This window comes from Electrophorus electricus, chromosome 15, assembly GCF_041902795.1.
Source record: "Electrophorus electricus isolate QZ-2024a chromosome 15, ASM4190279v1, whole genome shotgun sequence".
Taxonomy (NCBI): domain Eukaryota; kingdom Metazoa; phylum Chordata; class Actinopteri; order Gymnotiformes; family Gymnotidae; genus Electrophorus; species Electrophorus electricus.
In genome coordinates, this window is record NC_137511.1 from 1,047,246 (window position 1) to 1,062,697 (window position 15,452).

A 15,452-nucleotide genomic window follows, 5' to 3' on the forward strand; every position below is an offset into this window, starting at 1 on the left:
GCGTGGGGTTAATAGGTCGGTAGTGGTATGTCAGGGCGTGGGGTTAATAGGTCGGTAGTGGTATGTCAGGGCGTGGGGTTAATAGGTCGGTAGTGGTATGTCAGGGCGTGGGGTTAATAGGTCGGTAGTGGTATGTCAGGGCGTGGGGTTAATAGGTCGGTAGTGGTATGTCAGGGCGTGGGGTTAATAGGTCAGTAGTGGTATGTCAGGGCGTGGGGGGTCAGTAACTAAAATATATAACTAATAAAATTCATAACAGTACCTCCTGTCATCAATTAATTGGCATACATACCTGAAGTCCAACTCTGATCTTCTTAGTCAGAGCTCCTTCAGGGAAGGAGGCTTGAACCAGTGAGATAGTTGAGCAGGACAGAAGTCCTCCCTCAGGACCCATGTAGTTACTCTCTTGTTTGATCCGCGACACCACAGCAAAGTACTGTGGGAAATCTTTAGTGATGATCCTACAAACACGCTTCTTCTCCAGCTCATCCAGGCTGTCCAGTTCTGGGGGCACAAAAAATTTGACATCGATCATTCTGATCATTGGGTTAAATTATTTTTGTTGCTCCAGCTCAGAACCCTTTCAGGTGTACTATGAAGAATCAAAGAAATCCAAAAATTGCTCTACAAATGAGTAAGGCGATTTCTGAACCCTACTCAATGTGCATCAGGGTGTGCTCCTCATGCTTTATGTCATACAAGGTGACAGACTGAAAGCTTGATGGTGTCAGACCATGTAATGGCCATTTTGTTTTGCCTTTCTGATAGCCTACCTTCATCCATGCCATTAAGCAGCTCATTGAGGGCTTCAGTCTTGCAGTCATACTGGTGCTCCTTCCACGCCTCGCCGTTCTCACTCCTGAGAATGATCAGTTCACGCTCTTTCCCTCTCATGGAGCCAAAATGGGGAATCTCCACTATCACAGGGCTGCAAGGACACATCATACTGCACTAAGTGTAGACCATGGCAACCAACAAAGGACACAGGCACTGGAAGGGCGGGAACTGGTATATGCAGATGTGGCTGTCAGTAAATGACTGATGAACAACAGACATATGGGGCGCACTTCAGTAGTGCCAAGGAGGGCTACTTTTATTATTCAGTTTATTCAGTGTTTAAATCTGAGAATGTGGGTGCACAATGTAGCAATTGAGGTGATTTGGTATGACCACTCTGTAAGAACATCACCTGTTGAACTATAAATTGTTATATATATAATCAAACATCACTACTTTGTGCTTTATACCCCAAACTTAAAAAGATGCAAAATCCAAACCAAAAGAAAGTAAACAACAACAAAATCCCAAATAATAATGCTAATTGATTAAATGCAACATTCCAAACCTAATGAAGTGATAAAATCCAAAATGATGAGAACATACTGTAATCTAAATGGCAAAGGGGACTTTTAAACTTGTACAATAGTGTATAATAAAACACTAATACGTTTTCTTCATTGCTAAAGCGTGAGCTAGAACATTAGGGTATTCTTGTTAAGGACATTAGCAATTTAAAGATATAAGTTAATGCAATCAAATTGCTCAGTGTTATTTTTTCTGATTATTGTAGAAATAGGGTAGAATATGTTCTCCTAAAGTGAGATTAAGATAAAAACAGTTCTTCATGGTATTTGTTGGAAACAAAAATAAAGTCAGTGTAGACAGCAAGTGATGAAATTACAAAACATTACATTCAATGTATAATCACAGAGAAGGTACCATGATTTTAGTGCCTATGATACTCCGATGCGTTTCATTGGAGATCAAGATTTTACTGAATGCTAGGCAGACACTGTAATTCACTCACATGCTAAACATACTGATATATGTGTATGTGTAACATAATTCTGTACAAAGTGTTTCTACACCGTTTGAAACACTAAGGCCTCCTGAAAAACTGCGACAGCTAATGATACCTTCTCCAGAAAAGAAAGCGCAAATGAAACCATATCCCACAAGGGATGGGAGTCTGGATCTGGCCAAATGGCAGCAGCCGTGACAGCGACATGCCCACCAAGCAGAGCAGAGCGAGCGGGAACAGCCGACATGAACCTGATTCCAGCGACCCCCGTCAGTCAGCCGAAAGCCTCAAAGAAACGGAGTGACCGGAAAGTAAAACCAACCCAAACGTAAAATCCACAATGGCTTCAGTCCAAACAGTTACCGGAGAGTGGCGCTGCACTTTCTAAGCGGCACATTCCTACCCAATAAATTTTCTTTTAATTTATCAAGGAGTCAAACTACATGAAGTGTGCCCAGGCCCAGAGCTACTTTGCTGGGCATGACTCTCTGACCTGATGGGCCTAGAAGACTGTTTCTTTTATTATTTAAAGGGTCAAATGGTCTGAAGTGTGCCCAGGCCTAGAGATTCTTTGCTGGGCATGTGATTCAGAGGCCTGGAAGTCTGGAACTTTTAATTTTATTAAGGGGTCAAACTGCACGAAGTGTGCCCAGGCCCAGAGCTACTTTACTGGTCATGTGTTCTCCTAAAGTGAGATTAAGATAAAAACAGTTCTTCATGGTATTTGTTGGAAACAAAAATAAAGTCAGTGTAGACAGTAAGTGATGAAATAACAAAAAATTACATTCAATGTATAATCACAGAGAAGGTACCATGATTTTAGTGCCTATGATACTCCGATGCGTTTCATTGGAGATCAAGATTTTACTGAATGCTAGGCAGACACTGCAATTCACTCACATGCTAAACATACTGATATATGTGTATGTGTAACATAATTCTGTACAAAGTGTTTCTACACCGTTTGAAACACTAAGGCCTCCTGAAAAACTGCGACAGCTAATGATACCTTCTCCAGAAAAGAAAGCGCAAATGAAACCATATCCCACAAGGGATGGGAGTCTGGATCTGGCCAAATGGCAGCAGCCGTGACAGCGACATGCCCACCAAGCAGAGCAGAGCGAGCGGGAACAGCCGACATGAACCTGATTCCAGCGACCCCCGTCAGTCAGCCGAAAGCCTCAAAGAAACGGGGTGACCGGAAAGTAAAACCAACCCAAACGTAAAATCCACAATGGCTTCAGTCCAAACAGTTACCGGAGAGTGGCGCTGCACTTTCTAAGCGGCACATTCCTACCCAATAAATTTTGTTCCTCTGGGCCCGAGCTGCAGGATTCGGCTAACGAAGCCCTCACCCTCGTTAACAAGGGGGAGTTTTCGGGGAAGATGGAGTTTACTGAATAACATCCATGCAGCAATTAGAGGAACAAAAAGGAGGAACACAAAAAAGACGGTCACTGCTGCAGGAATTTCTAGGCTCCATTTAATAAGTTATGAAGTTATGAAGACTTTTACTAGTTAGCCTGAGCCTTCTAAAAGAATCTAAGATACTGCAGGTCTTATTGTGCATTTCTTTATGGTGGAGCTCTTTCAGCAGTACTTGGTTCTTCTTAACCACTGCTCACATGATTAGAGAACTTACAGTCTACCTGGAGGATACCATCACTGGTTTGGTTTTGGTCTAGCCTATCCTACAGGGATCAGGCCCTGGCATGACAAAACGGTGGGCAAAGCTGGCCTGTCTGACTGCTGAAACACCTCGCCACCACACACTACCAAACACGAATGGTTTTCCATGGCAATGAGGAGAGGAAAAAGGAAAGCAGGGACTGTAAAGATGAAGCAGAAGGAAAGGCCAGACTTACCCCAGGAAGTGAGCTCCAGCGGGGCCCATCTCCACCAGTCGGCCTGCTAGCCCCTCTCCCTCCACCATGGGGGGCGGCGAGGCCAGCTTAGACCTCTTGACCAAGCGGCAGGTGATGCGCGTGGGTGCCGTGCACTTTCGCGGCGGGATGATGATGCGCATGCCGTTGTGGCGGCTGCCCCTCATGGAGCCACCGCGGGCATCCACCATGAAGCTGACCAGGAACCTGCAGGGGCAGGTAATCGCACAGTGAGGAGGGCAGAGGTGGCCGACGGGCTCCGGCCCCTCCGAGGTCATCAGTGACGACTCTTGCCATGCTGTGACGAAAACTCACACCACCGAACACCAGAGAGACAGAAAGGAAAAGGGTGGACGGAAACAAGAAAGAAATGAGACTGAGAACAGTCGGCCCTGGCAGTTCACTGGTGGAGGCCCTTTGCGAATCCTCCCACGTAACATCATGCTTTGACAGTCACGGCTCTGTAAATCCTTTAGAGCTGATTAATGATAACCATAAAAGCGCATCATCATAAATTCTATACAACAGCAAAACTGCCAAGGCAGATCACTCAGAAAGGCCAAAGTGGTCATTAGACATGTGGTGCTGAGAAGGATTGCTTGGGTCTTCAAACTCATTCCATGCTTTATCAAAACCAGGTGAGGAGTTAAAGAGTACAGACATGCTGGCTGGAATGCCCGACACCCTCTCAAACCTTTACACACGTAACAAAAACCTACAGTGTTCAAGAGCAAGATTACAGGGCCGACTAGAACTGAAGGCACTTGAGCAGCCTTCAAAACAACAGTCTACCAGTTCTTACCTATTGCAAAAAAAAAAAAAAAAAAAAAAAAAAAAAGATACAAAAGAAGGATGCAAGAATACAGCTATGACTACCAAGAAATGACAAGGCAGTACATCTGATCACAAACTAGCAAAAAAATCAAAAGCCCTAAAACATTTGCTCTAGTGGCACAATTGGTCAGTGCCTGGTATATATACAGCAGTACATGTGAAAACATGCCAAGGTTGTGAGTTCAAACCTCACCTGGAGTATTTTAAGACCTCTTTAAGAATAAAATAGCAGTCATCCTCTCAAACCTTTACATTTGTATTATAGCTGCCTGACTGGTACTGAATGCATACTTGATAAGTATCCATCATGACAACATCCTTATACATTTCTGCCTTTTTGTAACAAAAATATACAAAAGAAACTTGGTGCAAAACTCCACTAAGGCAGTTTGGTGCTAACAAACTGGCACCAAAGCAGTGGCACAATTGTCCAGCGTGTTCTGCAACATTTGTGAAGGGGTGCTCAGGTTATGAGTTCAAGCCTGACCTGCAGCAGCAGTCTTACGTAAACTTTTCCCTCCCAGTCAAGGCATGCTGGCTGAGCCGCTTACACAACCAACATCCTCAGAAGTGACACTTCATTAGCAAAAACATTCACGGTGGTGTGTGAGAAGTGCTGGTACCTCCATCACCACCTGTGTTTAGGGTTAATGATTTCCAAAATGGGGCACAGTCTGCATGGTTTCCATCAGATCATCTCCCATGTCCCAGTATGGGACTGACTTGATTTTCTGCTGTTTTTCCATTTATAGCCTCTTTAGAAAAAAACATGACCAACATTCCTGTAGAAGGCAGAGTGAATGGCCATGGTTTTGTGTACACAGATGAAATGCCATCACCTACTATTCAATTCCAGACCGAATTCAGGGGTAAATACCACAATGTAGTACTTGACGCTTGTTTATACATTACTTAAACTTTTGGCAATCTAATGAACTTTATTAAGGCTTAAGCTGTCATGGGTCGATGCCCCCCGACACTGCGGCTATGAGGATACAGGCCAGGAGCTGCTTCACTAGAGATGCTTCATTTCCCTTGCCAAAATCATCAGCTAAATCAACAAATATGACACTGAATTATTATAAATCCTCTTTTGCTTCTAATATAAAGTCAGTAAATCTTAGCAATGTGTTGTCGTGTTTCAGACCCAGCTTTCTATACAACTGACCCATTGGCAAAAATAACACACCTCATAAAATATATTTCTACTGTGTAGACTTAGGACAGGCTGATTCGCTCAGTATGGACTGTAGGTGAATAGAATCACTAATGAGACGAGCACAGAGGAGAGAGACGAGAGTGAGACGAGCACAGAGGAGAGAGACGAGAGTGAGACGAGCACAGAGGAGAGAGGCGAGAGAAACACTGTAGTCACATGACCATCGTCACCTTGAGTCGCTCTGAGGAAGCGGAGAGGAAACGCTGCAACGAAAGAGAAATGGAAAAGCAATGGAGGGACAAAATCAACAAGGTTTCTCATCACCAGCAACACGGGAACACCGTTAATATGCAGGAGGAGTGTCATGAGAGTGAGGGCAGAAAGACGAACAGGACACTGGAGGATAAGCAGGACGGAGAACAGCATTATGCCAGTGTAATATAACTCTATGTATAATGTGTCTCTGCAGACACATGGAACAAGTGTGTAGAAATAAAGTTGAGAGGACATACACACCCACAGACATTTCATTAGTCACCCAAAGACAAACATGTCCCTTACCCTGAGTGGATGGGGCTGGAGACCAGGTTGACATTGTCCAAGGTGTCTGCTGCCCAGCTGTAGCGCCGTAGAGAGTCAGCATCGTGCTCTCTGGCTTTAGCCAGGTGCTGAGAGTGAGAACACCAACACACGAAACACACACACACACACACACACACAGTCAGTGCTGCACAGAAAGGCAACTCTCACTCAGACAACTCTCACTGGTGAACCACAACAGCGAGCCACACACCGAACACAAGGCTGTAACCCCCAGCACAGACGCAAAGCTCTTGCCTATGACACAATTAACATCGCTGCTGCACACTTCCCACCTCACCGAGTGGGCCAGCGGCAGAAAGCGCCGATGCACGCGCGCGCGCACACACACACACACACGCCTGCATTTCTAAATGACATTAAGGGGTGGCGTTAAGCGGGATGAAGAACTGTCACGCCAGGAGGACCCTAACACAGCCAAAATGGCGTGAAAAGCCAGGCTACAAATCATGGAACAGCAAATAAAGAAGAGCTTGTTGGGCAGCGGTGGGAATTCAGGCAGACCACGATTCGTCGGCATCAAAGCAAACGCAGATTTGAAGCTTTTCTCCCACTTTCTGGCAAATTTCACACGTGCTTGCATCTGAAAAGAGGACAGTGGAGTCTGTGGCATGGACTGTGTACCTTGTTAGGGGGCTCAACAACGAAGGGCATCGCTTTATAGATACCCTGAAGCATTTGAAGAAGAAGAGAATTTTTTTCAGCAAACTATAACAATTACCTATAATACGCTCAACACAAGGGATCCTTCTTGAATGGAGGATCAGATGAAAGTCTCGGGGGATGGGGGTGAAACATTAGCCTTTTTCAGTACTATACAAGCAGCATTTCTCACCTCAGCGGGGACTCCCAACATATAGAAACAGGCAATATGGGAGGCGTGAGTGTAAACACCACTGGCGGGGGTCTACAGAGGCCGTCCCTGTTCCTGAACCAGGTGCTCTTTGGCACAGCCGAGCCGCCTCATTCCCGCCAGGTAGAGTTCAGGACTGCTTTGCGAGCAGCTAGCGCATGCCAGTCCGTTTTGCCAAAGTACAAGGAATAACAGCAATGGCTCCAAGCATTTCACATGCTAATGTTTGCTTGTATTGCAATTGCACGGAAATAGTTTTAACATGTTCAAGTCTTTAAAACATTAAAAAATGTTAAGAAGTCTTTCTGGACTAGGCTCAGAGCACACTGTCTGTAGCTCTGACCAGCAAAGCTGAACTTGCATAACAGATTCGAGTTTTGGCTGGAAATTATGAAATCACACATCTGCTAGGGACTGTCCTGCCAAAGCAACTCTTATTATCCATAGTTATTATCCGTACTATCCTGTCAAAGCAACTTTCATTATCTCCACAATTCCTGGCAGAAATCAGAAGAGGACAGAGGAGAGCAGAGGAGCGGGACGGAGAGGAAAGGAGGCGTACCGTGTCCTTGGTGGGCGCCAGGATCTCCTCGATCATCATGCTGTCTCTGGTGAAAGAGCTGCGGTTCAGTGTGTTGGATCTATCCGAACTGAAGGAACGCAGACTGCTGGTGTTCATAGTTTTACCACACAGTGCAGGGGCAGGGTGAGTCGGGGTGGAGGGGGGTGACAATGACATGACCACAAAACACACACACAGACAAACAAACAAACACACCCATTACTGCATGCAACTTCCAGGGACACTGGCACATAGGTTTAAAAGAAAACCAAGGATTTGAGACACTGCACAAAAAGATAAATGGGCTTCATTTCCTTAGTCTTCCTGTAGACTAAAATAATTAGTTACTTAAGTGTGTGTACATATGTGTATATACACGTGTGCAAGGGACAATTTCAGCGGCATCCTTAATTAGATGCAGTGGTAATCAGGTGTGTCTGTCATACTAATACTCCACCTGTATGTGTGTGTGACCAATGAGCTATTTGAGAATGTCGAGATTGTTTCCGATGACCCGAAACTGTGCATTTATCTGTCTTTTCCAAAACAGGCAATAACTGGACTTGAAGATGTAAGCAAATTGGAGACAGAGCAAGTGGTGGTTGTTTCTCACTGGATCATCTTACAGAATCCTGAAATAGACCTGCTGTTCGCCACTGCAAGGAGGGCTGGGCCTCTCGTAAATAAACATGACCCACAGAACTACATGCTCCCAGCACACACATGTACTATGTGCTAGAACTCGGTCGCAGAGCAATCAATATGTGAAGGCAACTCCCAGTTTAATGCAGGCTGTAAACCTGGGCTCTGTCTGTTCCTGGCCATGAACCAATCACAAGGGGATTTATTGCTAATAGGAAAGGGGCACTGAGGCAAACGCTGGGTTTAATCAGAACGGGACTTATATGCTGGTAACCTCCATGGTTCCCTGAAAGTTACATTCAGGGGAGACACTCCAAAACCAAAATAAGACTCACAAGCACAGGAGTAAAAATGTTCAGGCCAGCCAGAGCTCTACACAACAGCCAAGCACAACACTGCAAAACTTAACACTGACTGCACTCCAAACTAAAAATGACATAAGGCTCCAATGACACAAAGAAATCAAAGTTCCCCAGACTCATAAAGCAAAAGGCAAAATCACTCTCTGCATTTTTCAAAATTGTCAGTCAGACGAGAAGCGACGGATGAGGCACGTCACAAAACAAAGGTCCATGAAGTAATGACCTGGGAACCTGGGGAGGGGAGGGGGGGGGCACACAATCAATATGCACGGGTTTGTGGAACAGTCATGCCTTCTTACCTGACTTTAGGACTATGGTAAAACGGTGGGAGGAGGAGAGAGCAGATCAAAAGCAACCAATCAGAAAGAGAGTGAGCAAGATGCAGAGGTTGAAATGACACAGCCTGCAAGGCTCTGCAAATGCACTGCAGTACATTCAGACTGAGCACCTATAGAGGGACATTTACATTCAGAGGATCAGGCCTTTAAACTTTATGCTGCAGATACGCAACTTCATGATGCAAGAGCATGCTGCGTATGTCATGGCCCACACTAGCCAGGAGGGGGCGACTGTACACAGATTCTCATGGGGAGTCACAGTTACAGTCAAACCACCTCCTGCGGTGCATGTGACAAGAGGAAATGGAGCGCTCCTCTGCAGTAGGGTATCTGAGTGGACTGGGAACTTAAGACTTCTGCAAAATCGAAAAGGCAAAAAACACACAACGACACCAATATTGTGTTTACAAACTTGTATTTCCTGGTGATCCAATATCTGAAGCAAACATAAACTAGCAGTTTTGTACAAACAAAAATGTCACTGTCTACAACACACTGAAAATCTCCCATTTTCAGTTCTTTTCTCAGAATCATGACGTGGCTAAGTGTCAATTGTCTCCAACTCTTCCTTAATTTTTTAGTTCATTTTTTTCTTTGTGTCAGTTCCTGATGTGTTTGATTTTGTGATAAATTTTGATTTTGAGCCATCAAGATGCTGGCTTTTCCCTCAGCTCCTTCAGGAGCAGGGCCTGAGTCTTTCTCTTCAGTTCCAGGAGCAGGGCCTGAGTCTTTCTCTTTTGTACCTGGGCATCAGTGATTTTCGTCCACTCATCTCTTGGCGAATGCTGTATCTAGACTTTTGAAACAGGGACTTAGAGCCTACACTCTTCACTGTTGCCTGCCCATGGGACAAACGAAATAACTACTTGCAAAAGTACCACAACTCATGATAGTGGAATGCATCCAGACTCATTTCAGTGGGTTGCTAGGTTAGAAATGTCTCATTTCTAGCTTCAATTGACATGACGTTACCAAACTGCTGAATAATCATATCACCTACAACAAAAACAAAAACAACCAATAAAAAAAGATATTTAGGTTCATGTTAATTTATGACGAGTCAGACCTCATTTAAATTTAGAAGCACCAGCTCTAGTTCAAACTTCACATTAGACCTACTCTATTTTCTCCCTTAACGGCTGCTGCAGAAACCTCTGAACCAGTTTCTTCACATTCGTCTGGCACCTGTCTGGATGAGACAGCACCATGCTGAGATTGAAACTGTGGGATACTTTAATGGAGTCCTGTCCTACAGTTTCTGAATAATGGTTTTTGTCACTTTAACTAAGTCTTTCCTATACTCCACAACTGGGAGTTCACATACCCTTTTCTGACTCTGTAGCTCCTAACACAAAGACTAATATACAGTCTCCTAATATACAGACCGTAAAATACCGTAAAATGATTCTGCACCCAAGCCTATGTTTACTTCCTGTGTGTAGGTGGTTGTTCTTGTCAAGAACCCAAGAACCTCCCTCTTTACAAAATTCCTGAGCAACCTGTCAACACGCAAACACACTTTATATTATATTCTCGTGCTATATTTAAAAGTACAGTGCTCGCTAACACTTTAAATAAAACCTGTATCAAATACTGGAATATTTGATCTGTAGAACATTATCTGTGTGATATGTAGTCGAGACTGGAAGATCCTGTTGAGCGTGAGAATGCAGCTTTGTATCTTCTAAGGTGTCAAAAGTCGTAGTTGCTGGATTTGCTAGCTTCTTTGTCTTCTCCTCTCCAGTGATCTCTTTTGGAAAGTTACAGAGCCAATGGAGGCCACAGAAGGGAGGTTTTGTGGGTTTGTTCAGAGCAGTGAAGTCCTCCTTCCTTGCTGGCACATAGTGTACATGTGCATGGCCATTAAAACCTCTAGCTGCCACACAGACAAGCCACTTTTGCAGTCGTTGTGTAGGCTGTGAAGGTCACAGCTCCCCCCAGCAATCAGCTGAATGCCCCACACTGCTCACGCCACTCTGGTTAAAGAAGCTCCATGTATTCCAGTTGCCCCGGGTCCGTCTGTAAAGACTGACAGCAGGGTTTTGTCCAGCTGCTCTGTACATTCCTGAGACAGAAATAAGGACGACTTACGAAGATAACTGTATAAACAACTGGGTAACGAGACTGAATTCTGATCATCTTTAAGATTTTCTACTTCACAGTTCCCGGGCTTATGTATGCAAAATCATAGGTCAAATAATCCAACTAATTTCTCATATTTTTCAGTACATTACACATAATTAATTTAGTAAAAGCTATTGTGAATAATAACAATGGTATTAGGACATAATTTCATATTGTTAATATGGCAAGGCAGTAAGAATACGAGCCCAATAAAACATATTTTCAACCTCTTTCAAGCTTTGAAGCGTTAAACCAAATAGCTAGTTTGATAACTGATTGGTTTCTACTTACTTTAAAGTGGTGGAGTATATCGTAAACTCGCCAATGGCCCATAAGCTGCGACTGCACGAGATCTTCTTCGCTTGGCTGTAGCGGCGGTCTGTGCGTGCGTGCGCGTAGTGGAGCTGCTAGACGACACGCGCCAGGCTCTGCCGTCTCTCAGCTCGCGCGTCCAGCGCGCGCTCTGACACCTGTAGCCGCCTCGCTGTGATGACGTTATAGTGGTGCATATTATAGTGGCGCGCCGGTGGGCCCGAGGCAAGTAGGACCCGAAAACTAACCGGAGGCAGTCAGTGCGCCTTGCGCCGCGTTAAACCGAACAAGTGCGTAGTCTCGCTGCCTGGCGCGGGCAAATACGCATTTATACCGGCGCGTTTGGGCTTGCAGTGTTCTCGAAAGTCGATCGCGGAACCGGGCAAAGACACGATGCACGAAAAAGAAGCAAACGTTTACCACAGTTTGAAAAACTCGAGAGCATGAAAACGCAACGTGACACTGCGCCGGGCCCACGCGCATGACTAATTTCATACGCACGCACAGTATAAATGTAGTTTTAGGTGGCAATCTGAAGCTGGTAAAGTATGCTGAACTGTCTTTACTCAACGCCATGGTGTGAGGGAGCTCCGGATCAGGACACATTGCTTGAAACAATTCTGACTACTTTGTTAGCTTCGCTACAAAGGGGAAGAGCAACAGAGCAGTGCTGGTGAATGCACTCTCCTTCTCGCACGCCATGTGCGATTCCACAGCTTTTACTCCCTTTGTGTCGAGTTTGAAAACTTTCTAGGACAGTGTGCAATGCACTTCGTACTGATTACCTTGAACTGGTTTTAACCGCAGTGAAAAATGTGGGTTATCTAACCTGTTTGTGTTTTAAATGTACACTTTCCGATGCCCGACACTTAACGTTTCTGCAAGTTAAAGCAAATCATAGTAAGAAACTTGTGCCACCTCAGATAAATGGAAATACTGTCATAGCTGCAAAATACACTGCATGACAGTAAACCAAAATTGTATTTATTGTCTGTGGAATTTTAAGACCCATGGAAGAAGTATTTAAGACGGATGTTAGTCCTTTTTATAAGATAAATGAATTGAAGACTTTTTAAGGATCAACAGACAGCATAACTAAAAAGGACCATATTACTGACCTAAGCAGCTTTTTCATTTCTGTAGTTTTGCGTCTTTGGCATACCCACGTGACTTACTGAACTCTTTTTTTTTAAGATGGAGGTGAAATTCCCTGCAGCTAAATACATGCAAGTTAGACACTGGTCTCTGTGGCCCTGGTGCATGGTATTGATCCAGAAAAGGACAGTAGTAATGGCATTCTGGGGAAAAACTAAACCTGGCCAGGCTGCCAATAAGTCAGGAATCATGGCCAGGTTACAGGGTTAACAGAGACAACATGAATCCGGTTAATTCAGCTCAGGTCTGAGCTACTCATTGGGTAGTGTCGATGCCCGTGTAGTGTTTGTGATTCCGAGCTACTACAAAGTCTCAAAGTGCCAAGAGCACAATAACATCCTGTCGGAAAGAGGCCTGCACTTTGTTACACATCAAACAGCATTCTATTGACCAGGGGAGGTGCTGCCCTACCGCTGCCTTTTGGCTCTTTTGGGTTAGACATTAAGATAAACATCAATGGCCTTCCCAACTTCAGTCACTGCACACAGTAGTGAGGTCAGAGGAAGGGGACATATTTAAGTAGTGCACGTGTTTGTGTGTGCATGTGCATGATTGTGTCCAGGTGGTTGTTACCTCGAGGAGCGGGCGCCGATGCTGAAGCCCACGTAGCCCTCCTGTGGGAGGGAGTCGTCCCCCAGCTCCCGCAGGTCCTGAGGGCCCAGGTACTTCTCTGTTTCCCCTGTCATGGCATCGTCACCTACCGCATGCAGGCAGAGTTAGCTGGAGGTGTTACTGAAGAGAACCAGCTCTGGACCCAGGAGGACCACAGCCCGGCAACTGGGTCCTCTCACTGCTCCAGCACACCCACTCTGCCTGGCTGTTTAGCAGTGAGCTAACCCGGGTTTGCTGGAGCAGGAAAACATGCCAAGCTGCACTGGGCTGTGGTCTTTCAGGACCAGAGATGGGCACCCCGGCCTGGGGCGCACTGGTGAAGATCTACACTCATCCCCCCACTCAGCACAGCACATCCCATCAGCTACTCCTGGCTTAGTTCCACAGGATACCAGACTGGCCAGCTCAGTGAATCTGCACATAGATACTGTAACATCTTTAAAAAGAAAGGCATTTAGTACTTTAACATGGTACACAGCACTGAGAGGGAAAATGGCTATTAATATTTTCTTAGAGTGTGTATAATAAAGTACATACAATATATTACTATAAAAAAGAAGGCACTAAGTGTGAGTTAGACAGAGAAAACCGCAAACCGCACACTAAAAGCTTAGGACTGGCGGAATGGCAGGGTTAAAAGAAAAGCTACAACAAGTGCACACTACAGAGAGAGAGAGAGTTATAAAAAACTGAGGGGAAACAGCATTCCAACAGTGACAAAGCAGACCCTGCCCCTGCTTATTGCCACGGTAACCCTTCCCCATGAAACCAGTTGTGCTGTACCTTAATTGACGGTCTCTCTCCCGCTTTCTGCCTTTTTCTTACACACACACACACACACAAAGAACTATCTATATATTTCTCATCAAGGAATTCCCCCTACACCCTCACTCTATCTTGGGGGGAAAAAGGAGAAAAGCACATACCATTAACGCGCTCTATGAACAACCTCCTTTCTTCAGCCGCAAGCTTGACACACAGCAACACTTTTCTGAGTGAGTGAGTGGCTCACCCAGATCAACTTTCTTTCACTTGGACTGCCATGCCCATGTACTGCTAAATCTATCAAGTTGCGGGTCACGTAAGTCCAGCTCAGAGCAGCGTAAACACACCCGGCGGCTCCCTTAATAACGTGGGACTCTTACGCGTCCGAGCGACCATGGCCTGCACTCTCAGCGTCTCAAAATCCACCACCTATCGGCTCAGTCCATGCATCCGCGCCTGCTCCCAATCCACGCTGAAATGTATCCTCCAGGCGTGGGTGCTAGTCTGCTCAGTGCACACCCTCTCTCTCTCTATCTCTCTCACACACACACACACACACACATTTGCGCGCGCTCTCCGCTAACACTCCCCTCGGCTCCTGACCACAGCCACAGCTGCGCAGGAGCACAGAGCCCGGCGAGACAAAACTCCGGGTGGCTTCACCAGAACGCACGTAGCTCCGCGATTGGCCCGTGGCCCTCCCTGTGTCCCCAACAGCCTAGAACAATAGAGAGGGAGAACTGGGGAGGGGGGTTGTTTCTATGGCGCTGGGTCTTATGTATACTCCGTAATCCGACTCTGAGGAACAGAGGGGGAAACAAAAGCGCCCTTTACTGGCAGGAGAACCCAGACGGGTAGGAGAGGACGGTGGGGCGGCTGTGCTGACCCCATACACCCCTACTGCAAAGAACACAAACCACATCTAAGCACATAGAAAGGTCTTGTTTAACGCCACTGTATGCAGCTTGATTACGTAGTTTGTGTAATGGGGCCTTTTTTCAGTCACTGGTTCTTAACTTAGTAAGGAAACATCATTTTCTCCATTTGGTTTCATCACACACAAATCTTTAATCTATGGAATATTTATTTTATATATATATTTTTTATTCCACAAAAAAAGTCTTAACAAAAAAGTCTTAAAGCTCTTCAGTAGCACTGAAGATCAACAAAGGAATAAACAGAGAGAGAGAGAGAGAGAGAGAGAGAGAGAGAGAGGGAGGGAGGGAGGGAGGGAGGGAGGGAGGGAGGGAGGGAGGGAGGGAGGGAGGGAGGGAGGGAGGGAGGGAGGGGGAGGGAGGGAGGGAGGGAGGGGGAGGGAGGGAGGGGGAGGGAGGGAGGGAGGGAGGGAGGGGGAGGGAGGGAGAGGGAGGGAGGGAGGGAGAGAGGGAGAGAGAGAGGGAGGGAGAGAGAGGGAGGGATGGAGGGAGAGGGAAGAAGGGAGAGAGAGAGG

At 45.7% G+C, this 15,452-nt stretch overlaps 1 protein-coding gene across 28 annotated transcripts in view; it reads right to left on the reverse strand.

The window, feature by feature from the left end:
* ank3b (ankyrin 3b) overlaps window positions 1-15,452 on the reverse strand; it is a 121,114-nt gene that overhangs the window by 21,431 nt on the left and 84,231 nt on the right. For 10 of the 28 annotated variants that reach the window (XM_081697705.1, XM_081697704.1, XM_081697717.1 and 7 more), the window contains exons 25-32: window positions 13,199-13,322; window positions 7,693-7,798; window positions 6,902-6,946; window positions 6,239-6,345; window positions 5,908-5,940; window positions 3,667-3,891; window positions 774-928; window positions 293-504 (exon numbers count right to left, since the gene is read on the reverse strand). In XM_081697705.1, the coding sequence (XP_081553831.1) occupies window positions 293-504; window positions 774-928; window positions 3,667-3,891; window positions 5,908-5,940; window positions 6,239-6,345; window positions 6,902-6,946; window positions 7,693-7,798; window positions 13,199-13,322 (1,007 nt within the window). Of the gene's footprint in view, window positions 1-292; window positions 505-773; window positions 929-3,666; window positions 3,892-5,907; window positions 5,941-6,238; window positions 6,346-6,901; window positions 6,947-7,692; window positions 7,799-13,198; window positions 13,323-14,020; window positions 14,137-14,163; window positions 14,948-15,452 lie in introns of those variants that run through there. The other 18 variants (XM_081697723.1, XM_035533851.2, XM_035533850.2 and 15 more) reach the window with 9 other exon arrangements.